This window comes from Apteryx rowi, unplaced genomic scaffold, assembly GCF_003343035.1.
Source record: "Apteryx rowi isolate R43461 unplaced genomic scaffold, aptRow1 scaffold_192, whole genome shotgun sequence".
Lineage (NCBI taxonomy): Eukaryota > Metazoa > Chordata > Aves > Apterygiformes > Apterygidae > Apteryx > Apteryx rowi.
This window is the reverse complement of record NW_020448219.1, coordinates 1,226,655-1,254,532: the sequence shown is the minus strand read 5'-3', so window position 1 is coordinate 1,254,532 and position 27,878 is coordinate 1,226,655. Positions and strand designations below refer to the sequence as shown.

The 27,878-nt window shown below is 37.6% G+C and overlaps 1 protein-coding gene across 1 annotated transcript in view; it reads left to right on the top strand.

Moving 5' to 3' along the window:
* ITGA1 (integrin subunit alpha 1) overlaps window positions 1-18,519 on the top strand; it is a 53,681-nt gene extending 35,162 nt beyond the window's left edge. The window contains exons 16-30 of the mRNA XM_026062743.1: window positions 32-195; window positions 388-524; window positions 1,516-1,626; window positions 2,171-2,256; window positions 2,415-2,550; window positions 3,594-3,674; window positions 4,277-4,353; window positions 5,060-5,149; window positions 6,164-6,266; window positions 7,794-7,907; window positions 10,414-10,518; window positions 11,670-11,774; window positions 12,947-13,039; window positions 13,624-13,740; window positions 14,506-18,519. Of these exons, the coding sequence (XP_025918528.1) occupies window positions 32-195; window positions 388-524; window positions 1,516-1,626; window positions 2,171-2,256; window positions 2,415-2,550; window positions 3,594-3,674; window positions 4,277-4,353; window positions 5,060-5,149; window positions 6,164-6,266; window positions 7,794-7,907; window positions 10,414-10,518; window positions 11,670-11,774; window positions 12,947-13,039; window positions 13,624-13,740; window positions 14,506-14,550 (1,564 nt within the window). The 3' untranslated portion in view covers window positions 14,551-18,519. The remainder of the gene's footprint in view (window positions 1-31; window positions 196-387; window positions 525-1,515; window positions 1,627-2,170; window positions 2,257-2,414; window positions 2,551-3,593; window positions 3,675-4,276; window positions 4,354-5,059; window positions 5,150-6,163; window positions 6,267-7,793; window positions 7,908-10,413; window positions 10,519-11,669; window positions 11,775-12,946; window positions 13,040-13,623; window positions 13,741-14,505) is intronic.
* The last annotated feature ends 9,359 nt before the right edge of the window (window positions 18,520-27,878 follow it).

Sequence of the window (27,878 nt, the reverse complement as noted above, 5' to 3'; positions counted from 1 at the left end):
GGATTCCTTCCCTTTTTGTCTTTTTGTTAAGGTCTCGTGATGTGGCTGAAGTAACTGCTTCCATGCAGTTTACACCCCAAGAAATCAATATCCAACAGCAAAACTGTCAGATAAATAAAAGAAAAACCGTATGCATAAATGCCACAATTTGTTTTGAAACCAGACTAAAATCTAAGGAAGATGTATTTGAATCCAGTAAGTAGACAAGCACCAAGCTATAGAATCTTTGCATATAGAACTGTTACTCTCATTACTCACATTAGTTTACTTCTCAAAAAAATGTAATGTAACTCTTTTTTAAATTCAGTATTCAAAGTGCATTTAAAATATTGGCAAAAAAAAAAGAGGTAAATTTGGTCATAATGCTGATCTGAACTTCCTTTGCAGGTCTACAGTATTGGATTACTCTTGACTCACAAAGACAAATATCTCGAAGCTTGTTCACAGAGAGCCATGAGAGGAAAATGCAAAAAAATATTACCATCAAAGGGTCAGAATGTATTAAACATAACTTCTACATGTTGGCAAGTAAATCATTTAAAGTGGCTATGTTTTTCTCATGTTGATATTGTAATAAGTCTTTAATATATTGTATTAATTATAAACTGGATGAAAATTCTGCATCTAGAATTATAATTAAGAAGTGTACATGAAATTCATTTACTATTTAGGATTTGTATATTTGTGTATGCATATAGTTATAAACTATTTATTTATATGTAAAGACTGTTTACTATTGTCTCTGCTATGTATCTGTGTTTAGAAAGAGCATAACACATTTAGTTGAATTCCGCAGCCGTAGTGGTTAATATTTAGGTGCGTTCAATACTCAGCAGGAGCATGGGGGCTGAAAGGCTAATTTGCATATTGGATTCCTTCTAGTAAAACTGTATAATCAAAAAAGTCTCAAATTAGGTTTGAGATAAAGAATACTAATACACTGTAAAACAGGAATGTAATTAGCAACTGTAGGTATGAAATTGTCCAGATTATAACTAATGTGCAGAGTGAACAGAGATGTATATTATAAGCTAGCTACATTTAAAATATTAGCAGTTTCACAGCTGTAGCTGAATTCAAAACTAATGATAAGTGATACCTAGTATTTGCTTGAATATGCAATACATTTCCCAATTTTGACTTCACACAAGATGATACTGCTCCTGTTCATCTTACTGATCCTGTAAGCACAATAAAAAAAGAAAAGGTCAAGCTGACATTTCTGAGGCATTCTTAAATAAATCTGTGTTGGAAATGCTTGGGCTATGTGACATTTCTATGATGAGATGAGACACACAAAAACAACAGTAGGTATTTATAAGGTTTGGCTTACACACTAAATGCTTTGTCATCAGTTACAGGCATTTGAATGCTTTCCTAGCACAGTAAGGATGGCAACAGTGTGACTGGAAAATATTTTATCTCAGCATTCTGTATTTTTTTTAATCCTCCTTCAGTCGCTTAGATATTAAAGTGAATGTCCATAACAGTAATCTCATTTTCTTTATCTTCTAGGACAAGCCTGACTTTCAGGACCCTGTAAAGGTTTTGCTGGAATTCAATTTCTCTGATCCAGAGAGTGGACCTGTACTTGACAGCAACTTGACAAATTCAGTATATAAATGTGTAAGTCAGTAAGAGTCTGTATTAATACCCAAAGTATTTAGGGTAAAATTCATAGCCCACACAAGGTCTGAAAGTATCATCCACAAATTGGCTGTAGAGGAAGGGTGGCTGAGCCTGTCCAGAAGATGTTTCTTCCAAACAAGTCTCCAGGAGTGAAGAGCTCAATTCAATGAGCTTGGGGAATCAGCACTGGGTTTTAAAGCTGTCCAAAGTTAACAGAAGATAAAAGAGAGTACAAGCAATTTTATTGTCTGTTTTACGTGGATAGAGCAGGGGAATGTTAGTCATATACTTTGGGTGGTGCTAGGCATCATTCATACTACTATTGACTCTTTTTGTAACCTAGATGTTTGTAACTTATAAGGGAATAACTTATAAGGTTATGTTTCACCTGCACACTTTACATGTACTGATTAATATTAGGAAAGACTTCTTTGACTGTCAGACAGAAGACCTTATTATATAAAATAAGATAATGCATTAAATGCAAGTATTTAATTTTGATAATAAATGTAATAAAATTGAGAAAATACTATTGTTGCAGATTTCTTTCAGAAAAGATTGTGGAGCCAAAAATAAATGCATTTCAGATCTCGTTCTAAATGTAAAAGCAAGCATAGCTGGAGACAGGTAACTACACTGGATTTACTGTATCACTTAATATCTGTACAAAATTTCTATGTAAATTATAAACTCTGTACTCTAATAAGATAACACTATGGCATAATTTCCAAATCAGAAAACAGATTTAAAGTTAAGATGTCCAACAAACTTATTTTATTTTACAGCTCTTCTCCATTCATTGTGAAGTCACGAAATGATAAGTTCACCATCCAACTATCTGTCAAGAACAAAAAAGACAGTGCCTATAATACTAGAGTTTTGGTTCAGTATTCTCCAAATATTATTTTTGCAGGAATTGAGGTAGGAATTTTTCACTTTTATCTTTATCATAATCTATATTGCTAGGGAGATCTGAGGAATCCATTATATTAAGGCCTGAATTTTACTGCTCTGGCATCCTCTCAGTCAATTGGAAGAGCTGTCATTGGGAGTGCCATCCTCACTTACACATCTAAGATAGTGTATTTATTTTGACCTGAGTGGACTATGGCTTCTCCTCCCTTAATGACAGACACAAGTTTTACAATGACACTAAGGCAGAAAGTAAGTGCCTGTGTCTAAGAGATGAATATCAAAATCACAAATCCTTTGTACATCTGTAGACCCAGAAATGCCTTCTTATTCATCAGTACAGTTCCTGAGCTCCTCAAATTCTCCTTTTGCACACGTACAAAAAAAGCACTGCCTTGGAAGGGCAGCACGGCTCAGTGCCTGCCTCATACCTACCTCAGAGCATTTCCAAAGTAGCTGTTTTTCTGCTTATGTTCACCAAAGGGCCTGACTCAGTATATAGACTAAGAATTCACCCCAGCTCAGGTGATAAACATTTGAGAAGTTTGTTTTCAGTCAACAGTCTTCATGTTGCCTGAAGAATATTATGAGAAATCAAGGGTCCATAGCCCTGTTGGTGACCCTGTGGCCATAATTTATGAAGAATGAATGTCATTTTTTGATCCCAAGTTAGGTACACAGTTTCCAAAATTACACATAAATACTACGTACTTATACATATGTTGATCTGTTAGACCCTGTGACTAATTTACATGAGGTCCAGTTTGTATATAATAAATGTTAACGTTCCAAATGCTTTCACTGGAAGGGAATAATGGCAACTAACTGATGTAGATGTCCATATGTGGAAATTGTTTTGCAGATGTTGTGGCTTCCTATTTTAGTTCCAGTTCAGCTAAAATTTTGACTCTTACAATGTTTTGATGATGAAAAGTGACAGTGTTATATAGGTTTGATAAACCATTGATGGTTTATTTTCTTGGTCAAAATTTAACAAGTGTTTGCACATGGTCAAACTATAAAAAACTGATTTCACTTTCTTTTCTGTTTAGGATATTCAGAAAGATAGTTGCGAGTCCAATCACAACATCACCTGTAAAGTGGGATATCCATTTCTAAAACCTGCGCAAGAGGTAAAATGTTCTTATGTGGGGAAGGTTTCTTTGCTCTGTGTTGTTCTAAGGCCAGGAGAATCCATGTTGGCCTTGGTTATAATGAGTAGGCAATTTTTGTGATACCCAGTAGTCATTTATTTACACTGTAAACATTTTTGTTCAGTATTCTAGGCATTTTACTGTACACTGTAGGTGAAATTCCAGCAGCCTTCTCTAAGCAGCTCATCTCCACTGTAGTTGTGAGGCTTTGGCATTTAGTTCCTTCTTCAGGCAGTGGAGAAAAAAGTGGTTTTGGTAGATTGCTTGCAAGATCAGCTGGGTTGTATTAAGAATCATTTAGCTATGTATTTCTAATACATATGTAAGAAATTTTATTGAGACTTCTCAGTTCTGAAAATTTGAGGCTATTGTTTAATAAAGTGGTGACTATTAGATTTCCTTCTTGTTTGGGGCAAAATCAAAAAAGGGGATTCTTTCATAGAAAAGGGTTAAAATGTGAATAAGGATTCCATAGATACAAGTACCGAAATTTAGCTCATTTTTCATCAGATCAAACCTTATTAGTGTGCTTTTATTTCCTTTATTGCCTTTAAAAATGTGTAATTTATTTCTTCAAACAGATTTCCTTCAAAATATCATTCCAGTTCAATGCATCTTATCTACTGGAAAATGCTACTGTTCATGTATATGCAACAAGGTTAGTTGCAGTTGTTGTTTTTTGTCTTGTGGGGTTTTTTTTGTTTTGTTTTGTTTTGAGAAAGCACTGCAGCTTTGTGTTTCATAGTAAAACTCAGAAGAGGTTAAATAATCTGTAGAGCAGACAGCTTTAGAGATGTACTGAAGAGTAACAAGCAGTAAATCGAGTAGACTAAATAGCTGTTTGTCTCTAGAGCCTGTGAGTCACAAATGAGTCAGAATTCACAGGAGTTTTAGCTTCAGAAAAGTTTTAATCACTTACAAAATTACCATAGATTTTAGCATAAGTTGCAGTCTATGCTATGGAAAGGCTCAGCCCTTAAACAGCACCAGCATTGCAGAAGTTTGCCTTGATAGAGCTGGGTGGGTCAATGGACCTCACTTGCCCTTGGTGTTTGCCATCCCTGGAAAATACAGGAGTGGTGCAAGAATAGTGGCCGTGGTGTGATCCATGTTCATTCAGTCAGCTGCAGTCTGTATTCTCTTTTTAACAAAGATGTGTCTCTGAGCTGGGACTCATGCAGGGCTTACCTTTTTAGTTACTGGAAATAGCTTTTTGAATTTACTTTTAGTAGCTAATAATTAACTGGAAGTGACTAGTGTGTTTTTGTACCCAGAGCTTTAAGTATTTCAGTCTCTCCAGTAGTCCTATTGTGTGTGCAGATGAATGTCACAGTCTGACCCTAGTGGCACATGTTTTGTTTTAGTGACAGTGAAGAACCACCTGAGACCTTGACTGACAACAGAGGACACGTTACAATTCCAATAAAATACGAAGTAGGATTAATATTTGCAAGGTATTCATGCTTCTCCAAGCTTCTATTTGCTAGCATATTAAATAGCAGGTGCTCAAAGAAAATATAATATTGCTTTCTTGTTGAGCTGTGCTTGATTAAGCGTCTACAAATGACAGCTTCTAGTCTCTTGAATAGAAGCACAGGCTTAATTGAAAACAGCAGTTGTATGAAATAATGGAGCAGTCACTGTCCCTATCAGGCTCCGCCTTATCTAAATTTGATCTGCAGTTTGAAAGCACAACAGCAGCTTTTGTTGACTCTTGTACTTTGCTCCATTCATTCAGAAGCATTTCAGGTTCATAAGAAAGCACACTTCCAGCTTCCTGATAGCCAGGAATTTTTATCACTGTGGTAATGCATAGTATGGTGTTTTCTTTCCACCTTCAAAAATTATCCTCAATTTTAGTTTCTTGCAGGGTTTTTTATCAGTTCAGATAAAAATTAATGCAGATCTTGTAGCATACTTTGTTTTCAGAAATAACTGGACTTCAGTTAAAGTCTGTCTGTGAAAAAAAGGTATAGTGTGTATAAAAAATGTCATAGAATACAGTGCATGGTGTGCGAGTGAATGATTAAGTTAAATTCATTTTGAGTGCGTTTCAGAGTTCAAATCCAGCCTTCATTTGTCCCATATGGGACAAGGTTGAACTTAGCTGGTTTTGCTCTGCTTTTTCTTTGTTCTCTCCTTTTTTTTTTCCTTTTTTTTTTTTTTAGGAATCTGCCTGTTTCACATGGCAGTACTAGAATAAGGAATGGCACAGCTAAAATAAGGATGACATAATCAGGCCCTGATGCATCATTTTTGGGAGCAATATTTGCCTATTTCTAGCTTTAACTGAAAACATTTGAAATATACATAATAGTTTAAAAACAGCACTACTCAGAAAATGGATGAATTGTACTTTAGTGGCAAAATTAGCTCTGGAGGATTAATAAAATAATGAAAAGATCTATATAATTATCTGGTAGAGTTAATTGGTTTTTTGTACATATTGTTTGTTTTTTAACCTGCAGTGTTTCCAAAGAGTACCATGTTATAATTGCAGCAAATGATACTGTCCCTACTGCTATTAACACAACTGAGAACATTGGGGATGAAGTTACTCTACATTATAGGGTAAGAAACAAAACTGCATGGTATAGGCACTGGCTTCAAATATTTTCATCTACTTTGATTCACTTAATGTGATAACCTATTGCTTAAGTAGCAGGTATGCAATACATTAATCCTTCTGTATGAGCTTTTTGTGCTTAACTCTTTTTTTGTCTTGCTTAGGAATAATGCGAGTCAGAGGTTTTCATTGTGGTCCATTTTCTGTGGGATAATTCCAGTGGGCTTTAGAGCGACTGCCTTAAGCAGGGGAAAGAAAGCATGTGCTAGTAAATTAGAAGTCAACCTAAATTCATTACAGTTTGGAACAGATATTTCCAAAAACCTATCAGCTTTGAAAAAGAAATACCATGCTTTAAGAACATTGTCTTCCTGATTGACAGAAAATTGCAAACTAAAATCACTTGGAATGGAAAAGATATTTGGTGGACTAGAAGTCCAGCCTCAAGGGGTAATAGGACTGAACTTAGTCATTTCAAAAGAATCCCTGTTTCCCAATGTCAGGTCCAAAGCTGAGCAAGGGTCTGATATACAAAGAATAAGAGTCTCTACATCATCAACTTTCTGTCTATAAGAAATGGGCGATGGAAAGGTCTAGCTCTCTCTATACAGCAATGACAAAGGTTTTGTTATATATTTTAGCCCACCTACAGTGTTTACTCAGCTTCTCTTTTTAGCTTAAAAGTCTAAATCCAGTAGTCCAAAGGCTTTTGGTGGATGTTTAAGACATTATTCATCTGATTTCTAATTCTTCCCTTTCTTAATATAAAAGGGAGCTGTTGGACTGCAAAGCATATCATTTAGGATCTAGTAAGAGTAACTCATCTCTGCAGGCAGCTTATCATAAATAAGTTGTCAGAAGAAAAAAACATGAAAGGGATCCTGAGTATTTATTAAGCTCATCTGCTTCTGAGGCAGGATCACCAATTTGCCTGCCACCAATTCCACTGATGCATTTTCTCTGCCACAGAAGGCCTGTTCAGAAGGACCTGCAGCTTATAATTGTGTCCTGTGACCTGGGGAATGCATGTCTTGTCAGGGAAAAGAGGGGAAAGGAGTGGATGTGCAGGAAGGCTGTTGCCTAAGCACACTTGGGAAGGAACCACAAGGAGTCACTGTCCTTCTCAGCAGTGGCTCCTCTGGTATGTTAAAGCATTTTGGGGGCTTTTTTAAAAATTACAATGAAATTAGCTTATACATAGAAGTTCCAGATTGCAAGCAGATACAATAAAAAAAGATGAAAGGAAGGAATCGATGTCAAAATACCCCTTTCCACCTGTTCTCTTAGTTTCCTTCAATAAAACATTTTATTACGAAGACCACAAGAGAATGTGTCTGCTAATTCAGAACAGGCTACTCTTGGGGAAAATGTAATAGTGTTCATCACACTCATTTTTGGCATGACTGATGGTGGGGAGCGAAAAAAACACAAAAGAAAAAAAACACCACAGAAAAGGAAGAACCCACAATCACATACCAATAGAATAAGGAAAGTACTGAACCCCAAAACCATATTTTTCTTGTTTCTTACAGATTGAAAAAGGTGAACACTTTCCAATGCCAAACCTCACACTGCAGATCTTATTCCCCAATGAAACATCAGTCAAGAACAGTCTTCTCTACCTTACTGCCTTGTCACCTTCCAACGTAAGCTAGGAATTTATGTTTTCATTATTGGTGTTTAAATTTGGAAAAGATTTTGTTTGTTGCAAGGAATTTCAAAATGCAAGTACTTGGATTTATGCATAGCTTCAAGGTTAATCTTGATTTTCTTCTAAAAGACAAGATGCTGGTGTTTTAGTAGAAGGTAAAAGTGTGCATAGGAAGACAGAAACAAAGTTTCTCAAAAGGAAACAAGCAAACTGAAAAGCGCACTGAATGCTAATTTGAAGATAATGAGATTAATTTGATATATTGCCAAGTGACAAGGGGTCCAGGCTGGGATATCAGAGATACAAGTTTCTTGCTTTGTTTTGCCTACTGAGTCTATGATTATATCTCCTTTATTAGCAGTTCTTCTTGAGAAGGCTCTAGTCCTGCTAGAGACTGTCCTGCTAGATTTAAATCTAGAGCACAGTCTCCTGTTCAGTAATCTTTTCTTCTGTTACTGAAAGTAGCCTTCCTGTACATCTGCTCTCGAAAACTAGCAATCCTCTGACCTCTTCCTTGTCTGGGGCACTGAGACATCTTAAAGGTGTGGTAGGTCACATCTTTCAAATACTCTTCACTGCAGCCATATTTCAAGAGTGATTAGTTTTTCCATTTCATTCCTGTAGAGCAGCAGGAGAGATCACAATTTCAGCAAGTCCCATGGTTCCTATAGGTATTAAAACTAGAACTGCATGAATGATTTAGTGATTGAACAACCCAAATCTTACTAAGTGGTGACCTGAAGCTCCTTTTTTTTGTATTTTTTACTCAGAAACACACACACATTCACATCGCAAATACTTCATTTAGTTTTGAGGTGTTGCACCACTAGAAACAAAACAAAGGGTCAAAATGAAAGTTCAAAGTTTGCTTTAAACAAAAATATTTCATGTTTAGAATGCAAAGAAATTATGTATGTTCCTAAATTCCTTCCCCCGTTATTTCATTCCTAGCCAATCACTGCATTTGAACTAAGTTTTTTACATAATTTCACAAATCTGCATTTTTCTTCAGGTATAATTCACCTGCCTGTAGCTACCCCCTAGTAATAGTATTGTGACAAAGTTCACTGCAGGGAATTCACAATCCTTCTTCACACTAGTATTCTGAAAGTAAATGACCTGGACCAAAAAAACAAAGGGACCAAAAAAACACTCTCCCCCCACCCACTACTGAAGGGTTTGCCAGCTACTTTTGAAGGAGGCAGGGACAGGCAGCTGTGTCCGCACACCCACTCCTCCCCAGGCAGCAGGGCGGAGGCAGAATCCACTGAGCAGTTTGCTCATTGTGGATCTCCTTCCTGCAGTTAAGAAGATCTAGCCTAACATAAATGCTCTAGTAAATACTAGGGATTAGGAAGTTCTTTAGCTTCCAGGGGACTCATCTGTTCAGTCACAGCTCAAAGCTATCTAGATAAAGGAAACAGAAAAAAAGGCAGATTTTGGAAAACTAAGTCTGAAGGCGTGTTCCTATCCAAGAGCTGTTCAGTTCTCTTAATAGCCAGCTCTTGCTGGTTCATGTAGCAGTCATCTTACAGGAAGCTCCTATTTGCTTCTACAGCAGATGTTTAAGTAGCTGGGCAGAGTTTAGATTAAATTATCTCATAAAAAGTTCACTTGTTTGAAAAATGGTGTTTCGATAGCTATGCCATCTGCGTTTGCTCTTCTGCACGCTTGCAATATGCAGTTTTATTGCATTTAGCTGCTTAGTACACTTAATAAATATTATTAATCTTAGCTTGTTTCCAGAGTGTCACAGATGAGTGATGCAATTCACTCTAAAGGGAGAAGCAGCAATATGTTTTACTGAGATAAGATAGTGATTTAACAAAGTTCAATGGCAGATAAAACTGATTTAACAAGATACAATGGCAAGGCACACTTGGTTATTTACTGCATGAAGGGCAGGGTCAGACAAAAGTGTCAAGGAGACCCTCCCAATGAGTCATGAGGTTCAGAGTGGATCTCCTTGCTTTCCAAACTCCTTCTCAGAGGAGTCTGGGTGCAGCTGAATCCAGTCTTAGTCCCAGACTTGGTCAACAGTTTATATCTAAAGGATTATGTGCACAATCAATCAGAGATGCAACTTAGCAAAGTTTGCAAAGTTTCAGCACGCTATTAGTCACTTACCAAGGGTATGTCATGGGTAGGGAACCCCATCACCTTGAGGGGCATCCCTACTCGAGAGGTAATTCTGCCATGCAGGAGAGCTCAACAGGCTCTGGGCTGCCTCCTATTTATGGCGTAAGATGGGTGACTCGTAGTCATATTTGCATACCAGCTGTATTTGGGGGGGTGCATGCTTAATTAGCCCCTGACTATGCGCTGTTTGTGGAGAGGTCAGGTTGGGGGCAGAGGTGAGGGCATGGGGCAGGGAAGAGCACACCATCACACAGAGCTTTTAGGCTTTAGAGGAAAGAAGGGCGGGTTTTTTTTGGGGGGGGAGGGGGGTAAAAGACTGGATATTCAGGCAATAAGAATAATATTTGTATTTCTTCTAACAGAATGCTATCTGCCAAACTAGTCACCCTGTAGACCCTTTAAAGATCAGCTCTGGGAAACCATTTGTGTTGCAAAACATAAAAGAACCTACAAAAGATACAATTATGGTAAGCCTACATAAAGTGTATATATTACTTATAGGTATTAACCCAGATCTTTTGAGCTGAGTATTTCTGCAATAAAAGTATAAAATTGACTCTCAAACTACATGGAAACTGACTTTGTTTGTCTTAATACCCTGAAAATACCCTTCTTTACATCAGACTGACTATATATTTTTATTATTTCTGGCTACAGAACTGTATATGGAGTGGAATTTTGGACCGGTTCTTAGCAGATGTGTAAATCATGGTAGCACACTTGATAGCTGAGTAAATCTTTACCTTCTGTATACCTGTTGTAATTAACAAATAATAGTATTTTGAAAGCTTCTCATCTCCCTTTCAAAAATTTTAAGACATCCAGTTAAAAATGCTTTCAAATGCTACCACTCTGATGTGACAGATTTTCTAGACAACTAGTAGAAATGTAACTGATGACCCCAGTTGAAAAGGACTGGCCTCTCACATTTAACACTAGCTGAGACAGAAGAGTTGCAGAGTACAATTTTGCTGACATAGTTATGTTGGTAAGTAAGTCAGGAAGAAACCAGCATATTTGGCATAGTTGTACAAGCTGAATTTCTGGTGTCCACGAAGCTATGCCAAGAGAATTTAGCCATGCTATCATACATCCTTCACAGAGGTGATATAGGTGTAGGTGTCTCAGCATACGGGCTGCAGAGTGCTGGTCATCAGGACATTGAAAGTAATCAGAGCCTTGCAGATGTCTCTGAAGTACTGAACTTCTCTTACCCTCCCAACTAGCAAATGACACTGGGCAGTAAGATACTTAGCTTTTTTTCCCATGTGAAAGGTTCAGGCATCCAGCAGTTTGAAAGGGTTAAGAAACACTGCAAGCAAGCCACAGCTGTTTTGGCAGAAAAACACTTCTCGAGGGGGCAGGCTGTGCCTCCTTCAGGGATCTCTGATCATGAGCTTATGCTGTAAAAACTGGGACCTTTCTACCACAGAGTGAAAATCAAAACTTGTTTAATTACTGCAGTGTAGTTTTCATCTAAAAAGCTCCAGTAATTAACATCAACTTAGTGTTGATGTCACAGCATATCTATGATTTCTACATAGTGTGTTTACATGTTTTTATTGTAGTAATATTAAAAATCTTTTACTATTAATTCATGCTGGTAACTTTTAAACAGGACTGTGATACATACAGCTGTGCATTTATAAATTGTGCCCTGGTCCCATCTGACATAACTCAAGTGAATGTTTCATTCAGAGTATGGAAACCTACCATCATAAAAGTAAGTAAATCCCATTTGTGTTTATAATACTCTTGGGTCTGAAAAAAATAAGATATTGTAATGTCTTTTTGAAATTATATCTTTAATTATCTTAAGTATCAATAGTCCTCTAGTACTTGAAATTGTTTCTCTTGCGATTTTCTAAATTTCCTCAAAATTAATTTGCATGCATTTTATTGTCTTTAAAGTAGGTACCTAGAACTTAACAAGATATTCAAAACACATATTAGAAAAACTAACCCTCACTTGTTCTGTAATGCTGATCATTTTTTTATTAGTTAGTTATGCATCCAAAATTCTAATTCATCAGAAGTAAGGGGGGTACATAGAAACCTATCATTTTTTATTAAGTTGTAGTCTGGAAAGATTTCTCAGGTCTAGAAAGGATTTGTGATCAAAAGGAGCAGACAGAGGACAGCGAGTAGACATCAGAGCACACCTCAGTGTTGTCTGATGCTTATGATAATCATGAGGTTGTTTATTTTGCTCAGCTGATGAATCTTTGACACCAAACTTGTGTTTTGTGTCTTTGTCTTTTTCTGGAAAATAACAGGATGGTAGGGGAGGGGGAACCTCCACACAGCAGAATTTTAAAAAGCCTGTCTCTGTGGTCAAAGTAGTCAAGATTAATTAGTATTTCTCTGTCATCTCTGATCTTTGCTCTTTTAAAACGATATTGCTGTCTTGCAGCATGTGCTGCTAAAGGTGGCATGCATGAGCACCTTCACTGACTTTTATGTGCGCACATTTTTCAGCAGCAGCAGCAGCACAAGTTCTCCCAGGTTTAATTGCAGGCTTTTTATTTCAGTCCCAGAATTTGAGCCCTTCCTGAGGCTCATCCTTCCACGTGCTGAGGATTCTGGACAATTTGTCCTGGTGGGCCAGAGATCCCTGTATGCTATTTCTTTGTCTCTTTCTTCTTGAAAATGGACAGAATTTAGCATCAAGGGCAGGATTAATGTACCGTTTAAGCACTCTTCTAGTTTCAATAGTAAAATTGTTGTTTTGCCCAATTTTATTTAACAATGGCAACAAAGATGCCCCACTATGTATGCATCCATCACAAAACTTTGTTCTTTATCCTTAAGTTTTCCCTCACCCTTCTTATTTCTACAAAGCTGTCTACTTCAAAATATCGAGTATAAACCATAGGCATTTCTCCTTTCTTCCAGGCAAGTATTCACAGCTTAACCCTTGTTGTAAAAGCATTACTTAGAAGTGAAAACTTATCACTGATTTTGAGAAAAGACCATCAAAAACTAGAGGTAAGCACATGATAATTCATGGATTTACTCTTCACAGGCTTTACTCTGCTACTGAATCATTCATTGTCATTCATTACTAGTGAACTGTTTGCTACCTGTTGTAAACTACTGTCCTCTTCTAATGTTCCTTATTTCAGTTTAGTTTACATCAAACAAACCTGGTTTAAAATTAAATTAGTATCCACACAACCTTTTGTATTAATTTAATTTAATTGGTTTAGAGGCTTTGTTAATTACTGCCATCTTTCAGGGAGGCAGGCAGTGAGTGATAAAGACTCTACTAAAGAAACTCCCTAACATAGACTTTTTCTGCTCATATTTTAGCTACTCTTCCCTAAATCCTCTGTAGCAATGATTACTGACTTACAGCAGGGCCAATGTTCATTAAATTAATATACATCATGAGATATATAAGTACAAAGTTTGATATTGGAGATTTTTTTTCTCAATTCCCTCCTACAAATTCCTGTATTTAAAATGAAATGGTACTCTGGAAAATCAGTGCCTACTGATAAAAGTTATGCTGCTCTGTTGACACTTTAAAGGGAAATGCTATTTTTTTTTACATTCTTAACACTTTTCAGACTATGATTAAGATTTCCAAAGAACTCCAACCGGGTACTGTCCCCTTATGGGTTATTCTCCTGAGTGTCTTTGCTGGACTCCTGATACTTGCACTGCTTATATTTGCTTTGTGGAAGGTAAGCTGCACATTCTCGTCTTCATGAAAATAAACAAATATGCTTAAATTCTCTGCCTTGTTCTTCCTGTAACTAGAACTTCACAGACACTAATATTATCTATTAAGCACAATGAGATCTAGAAATGGTAAATTAATAAAACTGCATTTTTCCGAAGTGTAATATGCCATGCTCACCAGTTGGCACCTGTACTACCAGTATGTTATGAAAAGACAAATGTAAATAGATTTTAGCACTCCAAAGCTTTTTTTGTTTTAACTTCGGCTGCGGCCTTTGTTAACCTGGCCGTTTTCTCTTTGCACTAGATACTAAGCCTGTGCTTTAAGTAGTACCACAAGTGGGCAGTATTCTCCAGGCTAAATATACAGTTAATGCTTCAGTTAGAAGGTTACATCTTATAAATTTCAACATGCATACTCTCCTGAAAAATTTGACAACTATAAAATAAAGTATTATTTATTCAAATGAGTACCACTCTAATTAAGCTTGTTAGTTTTTGACATTTTGTGAGCATAACAATGATTCAGCAATCACTCACTGTATATAAACTGTACTCAGTTTGTCTGCTCTCATGAGATATCTCTTTAGTTTTTCCATTCCAGGAAAAACAATGTTGTACTTCACAGATAGAGAATTAAATGACTTTTTATTTTATCCATAAACATTAAAATAGTAATAAGAACCAGTGTGTGAATGCTGCCAATATGTACCAAGTTGTATGCTTTCAGCATCCTATTTATTAAATACTATTTTTCTCTTCTGTAGGCTGGGTTTTTCAAAAGACCACTAAAGAAGAAAATGGAGAAATGAAGGAAAAAAATGCAGAAATTTTTTCTCAGGTCTGCCTCAAATATGTGGCTGTAAAATTACAAACTCAAATATACATACAGTGTTCACAATGTTTTCTAAACTCCAGTGCATTTGAAAAAAAGAAGCAGAACAAGTCCAAGCAAACAAATTGAATACACAGGTGAATGATGCAAAGGAAGAAGAAACAGCTTTATGGTATTCTATGATACTCAAGGACATAACTTTAAATGTTACTCATTTTTGCAGAGTAACTCAGTTCAAAGATTCTAAGGTTTTTTTAATAGGGGAAGAATGCCCATTCATATTTTTATATGTATATACACATATGTGGAATCATTTTTCATCCCAAATTATGCAACAAGTCAGCTTGTATGTAGCAATCCCAATCTCTATCGCATTTCATGATTTTTGAAAGGAAAAAGCACTATATTCAAAATTTATATCTTATAATGGACTGCCAGTTTGTGAAGCAGAAAGTTCAAACTTTGAGAATGCATCAAACCCTGTATGGTATATCAATGCAATGATAATTCAGAAGATAGAAGCACCTGCAGGATTGTGGGTGAAAAAATACTGAAATTCCATGGACTTCTCTTTCTGCTCATTTTAGTGTGTCCAGCTATACCCAGGATACCTCAAGAAAGAGATTTTTATTGTCAAAAGGACCATTAAGGATTGATCCATTAAGGATTGAGCCATTAAATCATATAACTGTTTGAACTTGAAACAAATTTTTGCAGGCCTAAAAATGTATGCACAAAACATATTCAAGCCCATCTGATTGCACACTGTACTTAAATAAGCAGAGGCACAATTGTATCTGCAAAATGAAGTGTCCATATTTATAGAGAAAATATTTAGAGGTACCCTGAAAGTTTGACTGTTGCTGTATATCTTGGAGTAGCTAGGAGGGTGCTTTATAAACTGTCACTGTAAATTTATTGTGTGTCTATTTAATCCAATAAGTTGAAAGTGTACAAAGTGATAACTAACAGGAGCACAGATAGGAAACTTAGCACTGGCAAGCTTCTTCTAGTATTATCAGTCACACCTCATCTTTGTTACTTATGAGTTTAAGAAGTGATGAAGAATTTGCATATTAAATAAGCACTTAACAAATGATGTTTATTTTGTGTCAAAGACTTAAAATTTATATAAGAATACACTGAAATGTAGTTAGCAAACTATTTCTTTAAACCTATTTAGAACATTCAGTTTAACAGGAAACTTCCTCCTCCTTTCATTCACGCACTTGTTTTCCTTCTACAACAAGGGTTCATGGACTATATGTTGTCCTTGAGTCCTTCCCACATTTCTTGCAGCAACACAAAATTAGCAGAAGAAAGTGGAGGCCAGCAGGCAAAGTGCAACATTGCATCAGCATGATACAAGATTGCCAATCAATCAAAAAAGGTTGAGGAGTACTTCTATAAAATATACTCATTTGTGGGAATGCCTTTGTCTTGCCGAAGAAGCCAGCATAACTTATTCCTTTTCTTGGTACAATTCTCACTGGTATGAAAAAATTCTTGCAGTTTCCCCAGAGGTTGTAACATACTGATAGGCTCCACTGACTTTTGGTAATAGCTTAAGAAGTAATAATATATTTTATACAGTTTTTTTTCTTTTCTTTAAGAAAAGACCATGGATTGCATTATACATGCTGGCAAGTCCAACTCTGGAAATGTGCCAGAACGTGTTTTATTATTTAAAAGATGCTGTCACTCTTAAGTCCCTTCTATCTAGTTCTTGAATTAGAAATTACTGAGAAAGGCTGAAACCTATGTGAATACAGCAAGTATGGTTATGTTTGAAATCATTTGTAATTTGTCCTTGTGTCTATGGGAAATGTGGTTATTAACAACAGTTTGTATAAAGTAGGGGGGTTCAGCGCTGAGGACAAAGCCCTCGGTGGGAACTCTGTGGGCAGCTGTGCCTTGCAGAGCCTGAGAGTCGCGATGAAGTCACCAGAGTCAGTGAACTTGAGTCACGTGCTCGTCTGCACATCTGAAAGTTGTACCTGATCTGAAGCGATCTGAAAGATGTGTTAACATCTGAGCATAGAATGACAGCTTGAATGGAAGCAAAACATGAAGTAGAAGAGTTGTGGATAAGATCCCTGCTTCATTCATAATGCAAATTAGGTAGTCCTTGAAGGAAGGCAAAAATCCACTTGTTGAACAATGAACTTAAATTAATATTTGCAGAAGTGTTTTCATTCCAATGAGAGATACAGGTTTTATTTTTAAAAAATGTAAGATTATGCCAATTTGTCTGAAATAATTGCATAGCACATATCACCATGGGATCTGAATGCCTCAGAATTATAAATGCTTTATCCTTACAGTATCTCTGTAAAGGCATAGCAGTACTATTATCCTGTCGATTTTGTAAAGGAACAGAATTATGAAGGGACTGTGAGTTGCCTATGGACAAATAGAAAGTCTGTGGTAGCAGAGGAAATACTTTTATTATTATTCACCCAGTTTGTTAACCATAAGGTCATTTTTCCTGGCTTCATAAAATTAATCCCTCTATTTAAGTTATGCAGGTCACACATCATTTTTTTGTAGCATACTTTTATTTTTTTAAGCATTTCACTTTTCAGTTATGATAATCTGTTAAGCAGAGCTTTTTACTTTTTCTGATGAAATTTCTTGTTTAATTTTAGAGGATCAGCCTAACTGAATAATATACATCAATAGAACAGTCTATTTCCCTAGATAAAGACTACATAAAAATACAGTAGTATTATATCATTGCAAAGTACGTTTGAGATCAGAGTTCCATTCTTTTTAGTCTCACTTTGCACTGTGAAAGCAATAATAAGCTTCATATAACCACACTGCTTTCCTGTTTCTGTTGTGGTGCTTTCTTCTTTTTCACTTTTGTCCTATTATCAGATTTTCAATTGTAATATCTGCTTAAAATATTAGTATGTAAAGGGAATATCACAATAGCACATGTTACTTTCACACAGACTAAATTACTAAAAGCACTTTTTTTTTGCCATAGAACCTTTCTACACAGCACTGCAAGACCTGTATTGTATTCCTTTTCACAATATACAACAGAAAAGTCTACTGACATCACTATTGCAAACTCCAGGAACACCTCATAGAAATTTGGCAGGCACAAACAATATCAGAACAGCCTGTAATATGTTTTAGTCCTATAAAAAGAAACACTAGGGTTGTAATATGATTCTAAAAACTAGTGAGCTAAACATTTTTTTCATTCAAATAAAAACTTTAAAAAAAAGTTTGGGTGTATAATCAGGGCTGACACTATTGAGAGAGCCTAGCCCAGTTCAATTTCTAACTTCAGCACTTAAGTACCTAACGTTAGGAGGCACAGACAAGCTCTTTCTGTAGGACAGAACTTTCCTGGAAGGAAGCAAGAACCTTGAAATGCTTCAATCTGAAACTGTTTCTAGAAATTGTCGATCCCCCTATATAATTTAGGAAGACCTAGAAAGCCACATCTACAATAGAGAAATCTCCCTAGGCGGCTGCTTATGTTACAGTGCCTGTACGGTGTCATTTTGAGCCCTTGCTACGTACACACACACCTCACCTATCCTGACCCCTTCCCTAGCCCCTGGTACGTCTCCTGGGCCAAGTAATTTTAAGCACGATGACCCTCTTCTGCAGAGCTTGTCAGGTGAATCCACCTTCCCTTGGAACCAAGGCGTCTCATTTCACTGGGAACAGAGAGGCTGGAGTTAGGGTCATGCTCATATATGTACAATTGATGGTTCCACATTATCTAATTGTTTTAATTTCTTGGATTAACTGTTTTTTTAATATGGTGATGCCATCCAGAAAAAAAAATCAGAGCAAGAGAATCAAAATGCGCTGTTGTTAATTATACCACTTAACAGGAATAAGATGGAATTTTGCATCCTCTTTAAGAAAGCAAAATCACAACATTCTGCACTGCATTTCTTTTTCTTGTAAAATTATTCCTTGTGTTTTATTGATTAAAAAAATAAAAAATGGGTCTAGTGAACCTCCTTTGTAATGTATTTGTTTGCCTCCCAATGACACAGAATCAATATAAAGGAATATCAGTACCTAAAACCAAATCTATCAACCTCTCAATAGAAAGCTATTGTAGAAATAAGCATTGCACAGCATAACATCAATGAAATTTTGGAAGTACTGCAACTAAAATAAGCTGTCAAGCTTTCAGAAGGACATTGCCATTAATTGTACTGATTCTGTGCTTGTAGCCACATTTGAAAGCTTTTCAAACAACCATAATGAGATTCTGTGGCACAGGTTTGTTTTCATGGCATTATAGACATAAAAGTAGAAGACATATCTACTCATCTAACCTTTCTTCCTATCCAGTAGTTTTTTCTCTGCAACTTATTCCTGTAACCCAAATAGTCAGTTGTCTTGCATAGTTTTAAATGAGTCGCATCGTCTTCCTTAACTACCTAATAAAACATTTGCATCAAGACTTCCTAGAAAACAAAGATTACGCCTTTTATGTCACAATTAACTTTTAAAAAAAATTACAAAATATGTAATTAGTCTCTCATCAGAGACTACTTTGATGGTGAATCACAAGTCTCCTGACAACATCCTGTCCAGTCATAGGGGAGTGCTTACTAAACACACCACCGTATATATCTGATAATTAGAATTTTCTGGAAACTTTCCCTTGAAATATGTCAACAGCAATCATTGAAAAGCCACTTCTTTTTTATTTTAAATTGCTTTTTAGTAAACTATATATAAAAAGAATTTTAAAAAATTAGAATCCATTTCTTACAGCAAGACTCGTGCAGTATAATGTATCAGTTGCACAGAACTGGATTATAATTAATAACATCTAGTGGGACCATCCCTAATATTTAACACTTAGAGGGAAATAGCAGTTCATGCAGTGGATACGTTTGACTGCTGCAACAATGAAGAGTCATAGATTGAATTACTGCTGAAATTCTGGTAACAACTGGCTGATATTGCAGTTTGGAAAGCATAACTACGTTCTATTTAAAGAAGAAATGGATGATGAAATCAGATATCCTTGATTCAATCTTGTTTTAATTACAAAGGCTCAGGGCTGACACCCCTGAAATGTTGGACATTGCATATCCAGTCTTAAAAAAAGGTGATGAAAATGTTCTCAGGCAGCTGCTTCTGCTCACTGTTGCACTGGTGCTGCCATGGCAGGGTATAGTGCTTCTTTACTGCTTTTCACCTCTCATGCACTAGCCCTTTGGCCTCCTTTTCTCAGCGTTTTAAGCCTTTTCAGAAATCACAGACATTCCTCAGGGACTCACTGAATGTTTCACTTCCTAGGCAGCTATACAGAAAGGGGAGAGAGAGCAGAACTGCTCAAAGTGTATTGCCTGTTGAGATCCAGGGGGTCAGTTGTCTTGGCACACTTCCTCTCTCCGTGCTATCTGTTCACTTTCCGAGGTGCCCACTGTGAAATCCTGCTTCTTGGTTACGGTTCATCTTATAATTTTTGATTTAGGACTGGAAGATACTGAGTATATATTTACTGTTACACTTCATGTATCTGGTTCAGTATTGCATATGGTTCTTAAGGGTTATTCACATTAAGGGTGCTACCATTCATCCTCCGAGTTAATGGAATAGGGTCAATCTCTCTCTGAAAGATTCCTTCATATATTCTTAATGTCATAGAGCCTTTTCTTCTTAACAGAGGATATCCTCAGTTTTCCCTGAAAAGCTGTCATAGGTAAAACAGCCTTGACTCAAGGAATTCCACTTAATTTATTTTATTGCCAAGTAACATAAACTTTTAATTACTGATTGAGGTATTGAGAAACAAGTCATAAACAAATAAATAAGCATGAACAAGAAGACATAAACAACTAAACCTTCCTTTTCTCCAGGCTCAGCTTCAGTCCCCCCTTCCTAGTCTCCACTTCCCTTACTTTTGCCCCACATTACACTCAGGCCCAGGTCCTTCGGTGAGGTGACGAGCGGCGCAGGTGGGCTCCGTGACTCTGTCTGCCTCTCCATGCTTCTGCCTCTTTTCTACCACCGCTCCTGGCTTCTTACTCATTTCCTCTGCTCTGGCGTGGGTCCCCCACAGCTGCAATTCTTCAGGGGTGTCCCTGCCCCGGCGTGGGTCCCCCACGGCTGTGGTCCCTCGGGGGTGTCCCTGCCCCGGTATGGGTCCCCCATGGCTGCAATCCCTCGGGGGTGTCCCTGCCCCAGTGTGGGTCCCCCATGGCTGTGGTCCCTTGGGGATGTCCCTGCCCTGGCATGTGTCCCCCACAGCTGTGGTCCCTTGGGGGTGTCCTCGCCCTGGCGTGGATCCCCCTCAGCTGCAGTCCCTTTGGGGGCTTATCTCCTCTGGCATGCAGCACCTCCTTCCAGTAGCGTGTCTCCAGCCATGTCCCCAGCAACCTCCCATTCCACATGCCTCCTCCAGTTCTCCAAACAGGTCTCTTCGCATTTCTCCTCACATCTCTCCTTTTGTGTTGCCTTGTATCTTTCTTTTTGTGTGTCCTCCAGTATCTCCTCTTACATGCATCCTCACATGCCTCCTCCTCCCCTTTCCCCCGCTCCTAGTGCTACCACCTCTTCTCAGTTGTGTGTCCCTGAGCAGCGGTGCCATGGGCTCCTCTGAGCAGTTGAAGTTTTGGCATGCAGTGGGCTGTTTGCCGCCATTTCAGAGCTGGCTGGAAGTGGCCGTGATGGGCACAGGCCAGTTCATGGCCTCCTCCCACACAGGGCCCGGCTATCCAAACCCTGCCGTTTATGCCAGTACCCAGGCATGTGAAGTTTTGCGATTTTGTGACAGTTGACTTTTAAGTAGACTGAAAAATTTAATTCCTTTTATTGCTTTGGGGGAACGGTATACACAAACCTTGCTGAGTATTCTCCTTTGATGGCTGAAATTAAAAGCCATTAATGTTCACTTTGTTGTTTGCCAGCTCATAAAATGTCACTGATAACACAGTGCAATACTCTGGCCTCAGTCCTTTTACACTATGCCACAACAGACGTTAATATCTCAAAAACTGTCTGGTGGTATCAGTTTTGTATGTCTTGAGAATCTCAAAAATTACTGAGTTGTTTTTGTCCTTCTATCTGAGGGATCTGCCCTTTGAGGATCTCAGATTACAAAATTCATTCAAAGCCTGTGGTCTTCTTTATTACATAAATTTCCAGTATTTGAAAAGATGCCTATAGGTACCAGCAAACAATCACTAGCAAGTACATTTAGAGAGCAATATGTGTTTTATAAGATACTGCTGCAACATGGTTTGTACCATAATACAAAGCACCTTCAGATTTCATTCCAGTTTTTGATGGACAGCTAAGAGAATTTTTCTTATGGGATGGATAAAATTTTTGCAATCTGATTAGCAACACTTTTGATACATCTGGTCAACTAGATGATACTTGACCCTGGTACCACATTTTTCCCACCCTCCTATCTGATATTTCATCTTTAACTCAAGGTTAACAAATAGTCAGTTGAGAATAGGTCCAATTCAGGAGTTATGAATATACTGAAAAGTATTTTCTTAGAGATTTAGTATTATTTTTGAGTAGCTTAACAGGTTTAAGCTAGCAAACAATATAAAGAAAAAACAACAAGGCACTAAGTCTTAAATCCGTCTCATCTTACTCATTTAAAACTCATATGTGATTCAGTGGGAATTTTTAAGATTGTCAAGTTTGGTGTAAAAAATGCCTACCAAATGATTAAGAAACGCTTTCTGATGGAGAAATAAAAAGGAAGAATAAATAGGTTTTAATTCCACAAACTAGAAAACAATTGATGTGGTTTCAAAATAAAAATGATGAAAAATGTAAATAAAGGAATATTTTGAGGAGATAGAAGTGCCAGTCTTGCCATCATGTACTTACAACTCCTGTCTGAGTAATATTTGGAGGAAGATATCCACTATTGTTATGGGTTCAAGTGGTTATTGGAATTGCATCAAGGTTAATGCTTTGGTAAATGGGTTGAATCTGCTAGGGAAACACTCTGACTGTTTTCGAGAACATGAAATTATGTGAACTGCATTAGCAGGCTCCTGTATTGTGCCTCACTTTTAGGGCCACAAGTGAATGGGAACATTTCTTCACTGGCTGCCTCATTTCCTGTGATTATAATTTGCCCGTGGTGATCACAGACTTTGCTCAACTGGAAAATTAATTGATAAAAATGTGTGTGTGTGTGTGTGTGTGTGTATATATATATATATATATAAAATATATGTATATGTATATATATATATTAGGTGGGATGTAATTCAGACAAAACAACATGCAGTTGGTAAATATGCATTGACATGTATGAAGTAGGAAGCAGTGCAGTGCAAAATGAGCAGAACTGGAGAGTGATATAGCTAGTGCTGAGGACATGATGTCCACACTATATGTCTCTTGGGGTTTTACTTTGGACCAACTGTAGTCATGTTGCATAGGCTGACTAGCCACTAGAGTTGTTTGAATCCTGCTTGAATATCAATTTCATATATAATTTTCAGAGAACAGCCTCACTCTGAAGGCTCTGAATCTTATTTCTGCATGACTGCTCTTCAGATCAAGCCACTGGTATGCTTCTCTTTGCTGGGAGTGAAACAAGCATTAAACTATGGCTTCTGTGTTTTTTCCCTAAAATACTCGCTTCTTCAATATTTAATCCCTTTTAGTCCCCACAAAGTTAATATCTCCCTGTTAAGAAACCAAGTACATGCTGACAACTGCACTTAAAAACATTTTGCCATTGTCTGTTTTGAGTCTTTGTCATCTCTTTTAGCTCTTTTCTGTTCAGTTTTAACAGTTTGTGTGGAAAACAGATTATTTGGTTTGCAATTTTTACTCATGGCTGGATTACATTTAAAGATCTTGTAAGAAAAGATCTTGTACCTTGTAAGAAAATTAGCTTCCTAAAATGGATGTGAGTGATTGAGATGCATGGGGAGGTGGAGGAGACAGCTCCACACCTTTCTAAACTCACCTGCCTTTTGTCAGGATTAATGCAGCTGCAACTTTTTTTTGTGCGTGTTAGTCTGCAGCCCCGTCAGGCCCCCTGCGTGCCTCATCATGCAGCTGTTCAAGTGCTAGAGTTACCACAAGAACTGCAGTTGGGAGAACAGGGCTAGGGCAAAGAGGAGCATTAGGACAGACAGACATTGGTTTAGGCGTCCATAAAAGCCTAGCCAAAGAGCTAGAATGCAGGAATATGTCACCTATTGCAGCTGTGATAATAAACTGCTGCAGATGTTAGACAGTGACTTTTCAACTGAGAATACTAAGCTCAGGGTCAGGCGCTAAACCATGGGATTCAGTTTGCCCCAAAAGGGGCCTGGGGGGTTGGGGGAGCAGCTGAACGTCTTTACAGGCCAGGAAGGTTTCAATGTTTTCAGTAATCCATGGTGGATTCCTCTTCCTTGCCCATGGCTGGGAATTCAAGTTGACTTTAAACGTCTGTATTATTCTGTGGCACCTGCTTACACGCGTGAGTAGAACTGTGTCCTTTTGTTCATGCCGATCTTGCCACTTGCTAGCTTTATCAGATAACCCGAATTCTCGTACTGTGAAAGTGTACAACTGACCCCACTAGCAGGCTCCATGCCCCTTCTAATGTTATACTTCTATTATATTTCCTCTTAAGATACCTCTTTTCCAGACTAAAGAATCTTAACTTACTTAATTAGCCTTTGCACTGAGGCCATTTCACACCCTCCTTACCCTACTTGAGCTTTTTCCATTTCTAATGTCTAAATGACATCCTCACAGCTAATTTTAACACCTCCTTTTTAGATTTTAACTTTTTGGTAGCTTATTCTTTTTTCCTTCAGTGGAGATACTATTGTACAGCCCTTAACATAATGTTTTTGTTGAGCATAAGTCTGACAACTATTATCTGCCAAAAATAATAACTGACAATTGGTAGATTTTCATGTGTTCATTAAACACAAAATGGACTCTTGAGGATTTTGTGAGAGAGTATGTTGGAGCTTTTTGAAGCTGAGGGACTTTTCTTTATGCTACATTTTCTACAAAGACTCAAATATCTGTGTACAGATGCACACACACCTACAAACACATTCTGATTTTTAACAGCCTAAAATTAATTAACATAAAAGCAATAACAGAAATAGACACTATGAGGAAAAGGAGGTACAAACTACTTGGTTCTCACTGTCTTTGAATTCTCAGAGAACGGAAGTCAGGAACACTCAGGAAGGACACCAGTCCATGATGTTCTGGGGGCATCATGTCTCCTGTGGGGATACTTTTTCTGCTGAGTCTTGTCCAAGCTGGAAGATACCTGATTTTTATATTATTCTGGATTGTCAGTCTTTTCTCAAGTAGCTTGCTGTTGTAATACATGGCTTTTGAATTTTATCTTTCATTATTATTACTGGCAAACTCTTCCAATAATTTGTAGCCCTTCTGTCAAACATCTTCAGACAAATCACATCAAAGGAGTATCTTGGAGCCATACACCTTGGGGTAACTGTGTGCAAATCAGATCGCCTTTGTGAGAGCCCCCCCCAGAAATGCATTAACAAAATAATCATCCGTTTTGCATACCACAGAAACTGTAAGTCTGTGGCCACCCCTCACGAATGACAAATATGGAAATATCTGAATGTTTTTCTGAGAAGGTTGGCATTAAGTTTGCAATATGTCATCATATTAAAAAGCTATGAAAATATACATTAGTTGTAAATTCCCACGATAAAAGAGATGATTCAGTATGTATTCACTAAAAATAAAATTAAAAAACAGTTCAAATATTTGTTCAGCTTCTTCCCTTTCCAGTTTTTTGCTCTTCTTGAAAATTACAAATATTATAGTAATCTTTTTGTGGTGGAAGTGATCAAGTTACTTTCTTCCCTCAGTCTTTGCCTTGAAAAAAGAAAGTTACTTTGGCACTTACCAATAAAATAATTTTTTTAATGTGCAAGAAATCCATATTTGCATAAAACCAAGACTGAAATTTTGCAAATCAGATCAGACAGATATGGCATTTTTGGCAAGCGTCCTTATGATCACTGGACAAGCAGACTCAACAGGGTGCTATAAAAGGCATCATTAAACAGTGAAGACATGTAGAGCAAAGGATGTTTACAAGGCCCCATTTTAAATTACAAAAGATAAACAGCACTAACTAAACTGTTCGCTGGATGATTTTTTTCCTAGTGTTGGTGAAGTATAATAAGAATTTTTTTTTTCTGAATACATATAATATGCATAATGTAGATGAAGAGATTTGAAGAGAAGAAATACTGCACAGTACAGAAAATCTGTTTTTCCATAATATGCAATATATAGTTCAGGATGATATGACAGTGTTGTTATCAAATGCCTTTCAATTTGTTTAAAACAGAAGTATCCATCTAAGGGTATATTCTTAGAGAATATAATAATTCACATTATTTATTCTCCTACAGTCTATTCTTTGTATATATAGATAAATGTTAGTCTGGGAGACAACACTCTGGGAGACAGCCTTTGTGTGGGAGAAACTATTTTTCAACATTGCGTGTGTCTGGATGAGGAAGAAGGTTTCGAATCCTTAGGGTACATTTATAATTAGAATGATGTAACTGAATCGAAGACATTGTTTCTTAGAAAATGGAGACATCTTAGTTACTCTGTGGAGGTTATTTTAAGGTGGGGCAGAGGGGGATTCTAGGTATATTTCTCTGATTAAGAAATCATTTTTCTCGATGTTGTGGATTTTTGTTTTATTGTCCTTTCGCTTGTGTCAAGTAATTAGTATTTCTCTTCTTCTCATGGAAGCACAAATTTCCCCCTGTGTCGCAGAGCTGCAGACATACTCATGCACTTGGCGTGGACTGGAAGAGAAGCAGCCAGTACTGCTCTCCCAATCTTAATTTGTGTGTACATCACACTTCATACTCAAGCTGTCCTTCCTCCTTTAGGTAGCCGCACCTCGAAGTGTCTGTTTGCCCGACTTTTATGACACCATGAAGAGGAAATTGAGGGACAGTATTCAGAGACATGTGAGTCATTCTCGGTAAATGATTGACTGAGTGTTCAGAGGGAATATTTCAGAGTTAGGAAGTGACTATGATCTGGGGAGCGTTCGCAGAGAGTGAGCCTATGTGTAAGTTCAGATGTCAGAATGAGTAAGTAATTGTGTGTCCTAAGAAGGTAAATACATGAAAGAAATCAATGTGTGTTATACAATGACAGGTCCATGCTAGACTTTCATCAATTATTTTAATGTCCCAAAGGAGTTTTCCTTAACTATGCCATGCTGTAAAGAAGCAGTGTCCAAACAATTGAACAATTCTGCCTGTTCCACAGACTTGTTCATTTTAACTTAGAATTCAGACTCAGAATGTTAAAAAGAAATGAGAAACTGAGACAACACACGTATTTTTATAACACTGCTGAAACAAAAGCTAAGGTCTGTGTCACACCAAAAAGACCATGACCTAGATGGTGAGAAGGGGGGAGGAAGGAAGCATTTCTATTTCAAGTTTCCAGACAAACTGTCTTTTTCATTCCATGTTAATACCAGGAAGTTTAAACTTATTCATCAAAAATCACTGTTACAAAATAGAATATATCCAACATGAGAAGGTAGCAGCACAGATTTTGATACATATCAGAAATGTGGGATGGAGAAAAGGAACGTTTCTCAAATACTCTGAATATCCAGTATTCAAACAGTGCTGACAATGCTAAATAGGCTGAAAGCTACACAGAATACAGGTATCCTGCACTTTACACAGCTTTCTGATTTACTTGCAAGCGGAAATCTTCACCTTCACATTTTTACTGGCTTCAATTCATACTGTGTTTCTAGATAGTAGCCTGGCACCTAAGACTCTGTGGCCAGTATTCTGCATAGGCAATACAGCACCAGCATCATGGCAAACTTCCCATCGGTTGTGTGGCAAGTTTCCTGGATCCTGTTGCGCTCTCACATGCTGCAGAATAAGCATTCAGCCAATTTCATTTAAAAGAGAAGGTGCAGACTTAATATAATTGAATACGAAATTTAATACATGTGGAAGATACCCACTCTTACACAGTTGCGTAAATTATTGTTTTATCATGGTTCTGCATTTTCAGCAGCTTCAAATGACTCATGACACTTGAAAAGGGGAATTCACGTCCCTCCCCCCCAAACTGCTGTTTTGGGGTACCCACGGCTGTCCTTGCCACCAGGGCAGCGCCTTCACGCCCAGGTGCCGTCCTTCCTGCGGCAGCGCCTCGGAGCGGGCGCACGCCCGCCCGCACCTCGGGGGGCTCCTCTGGGCCACGAGCTTGGGGAGGAAGCAGGGAGGGCAGCAGCGCCGAGGCCGACCCCGCCGCAGGGCAGCCCGG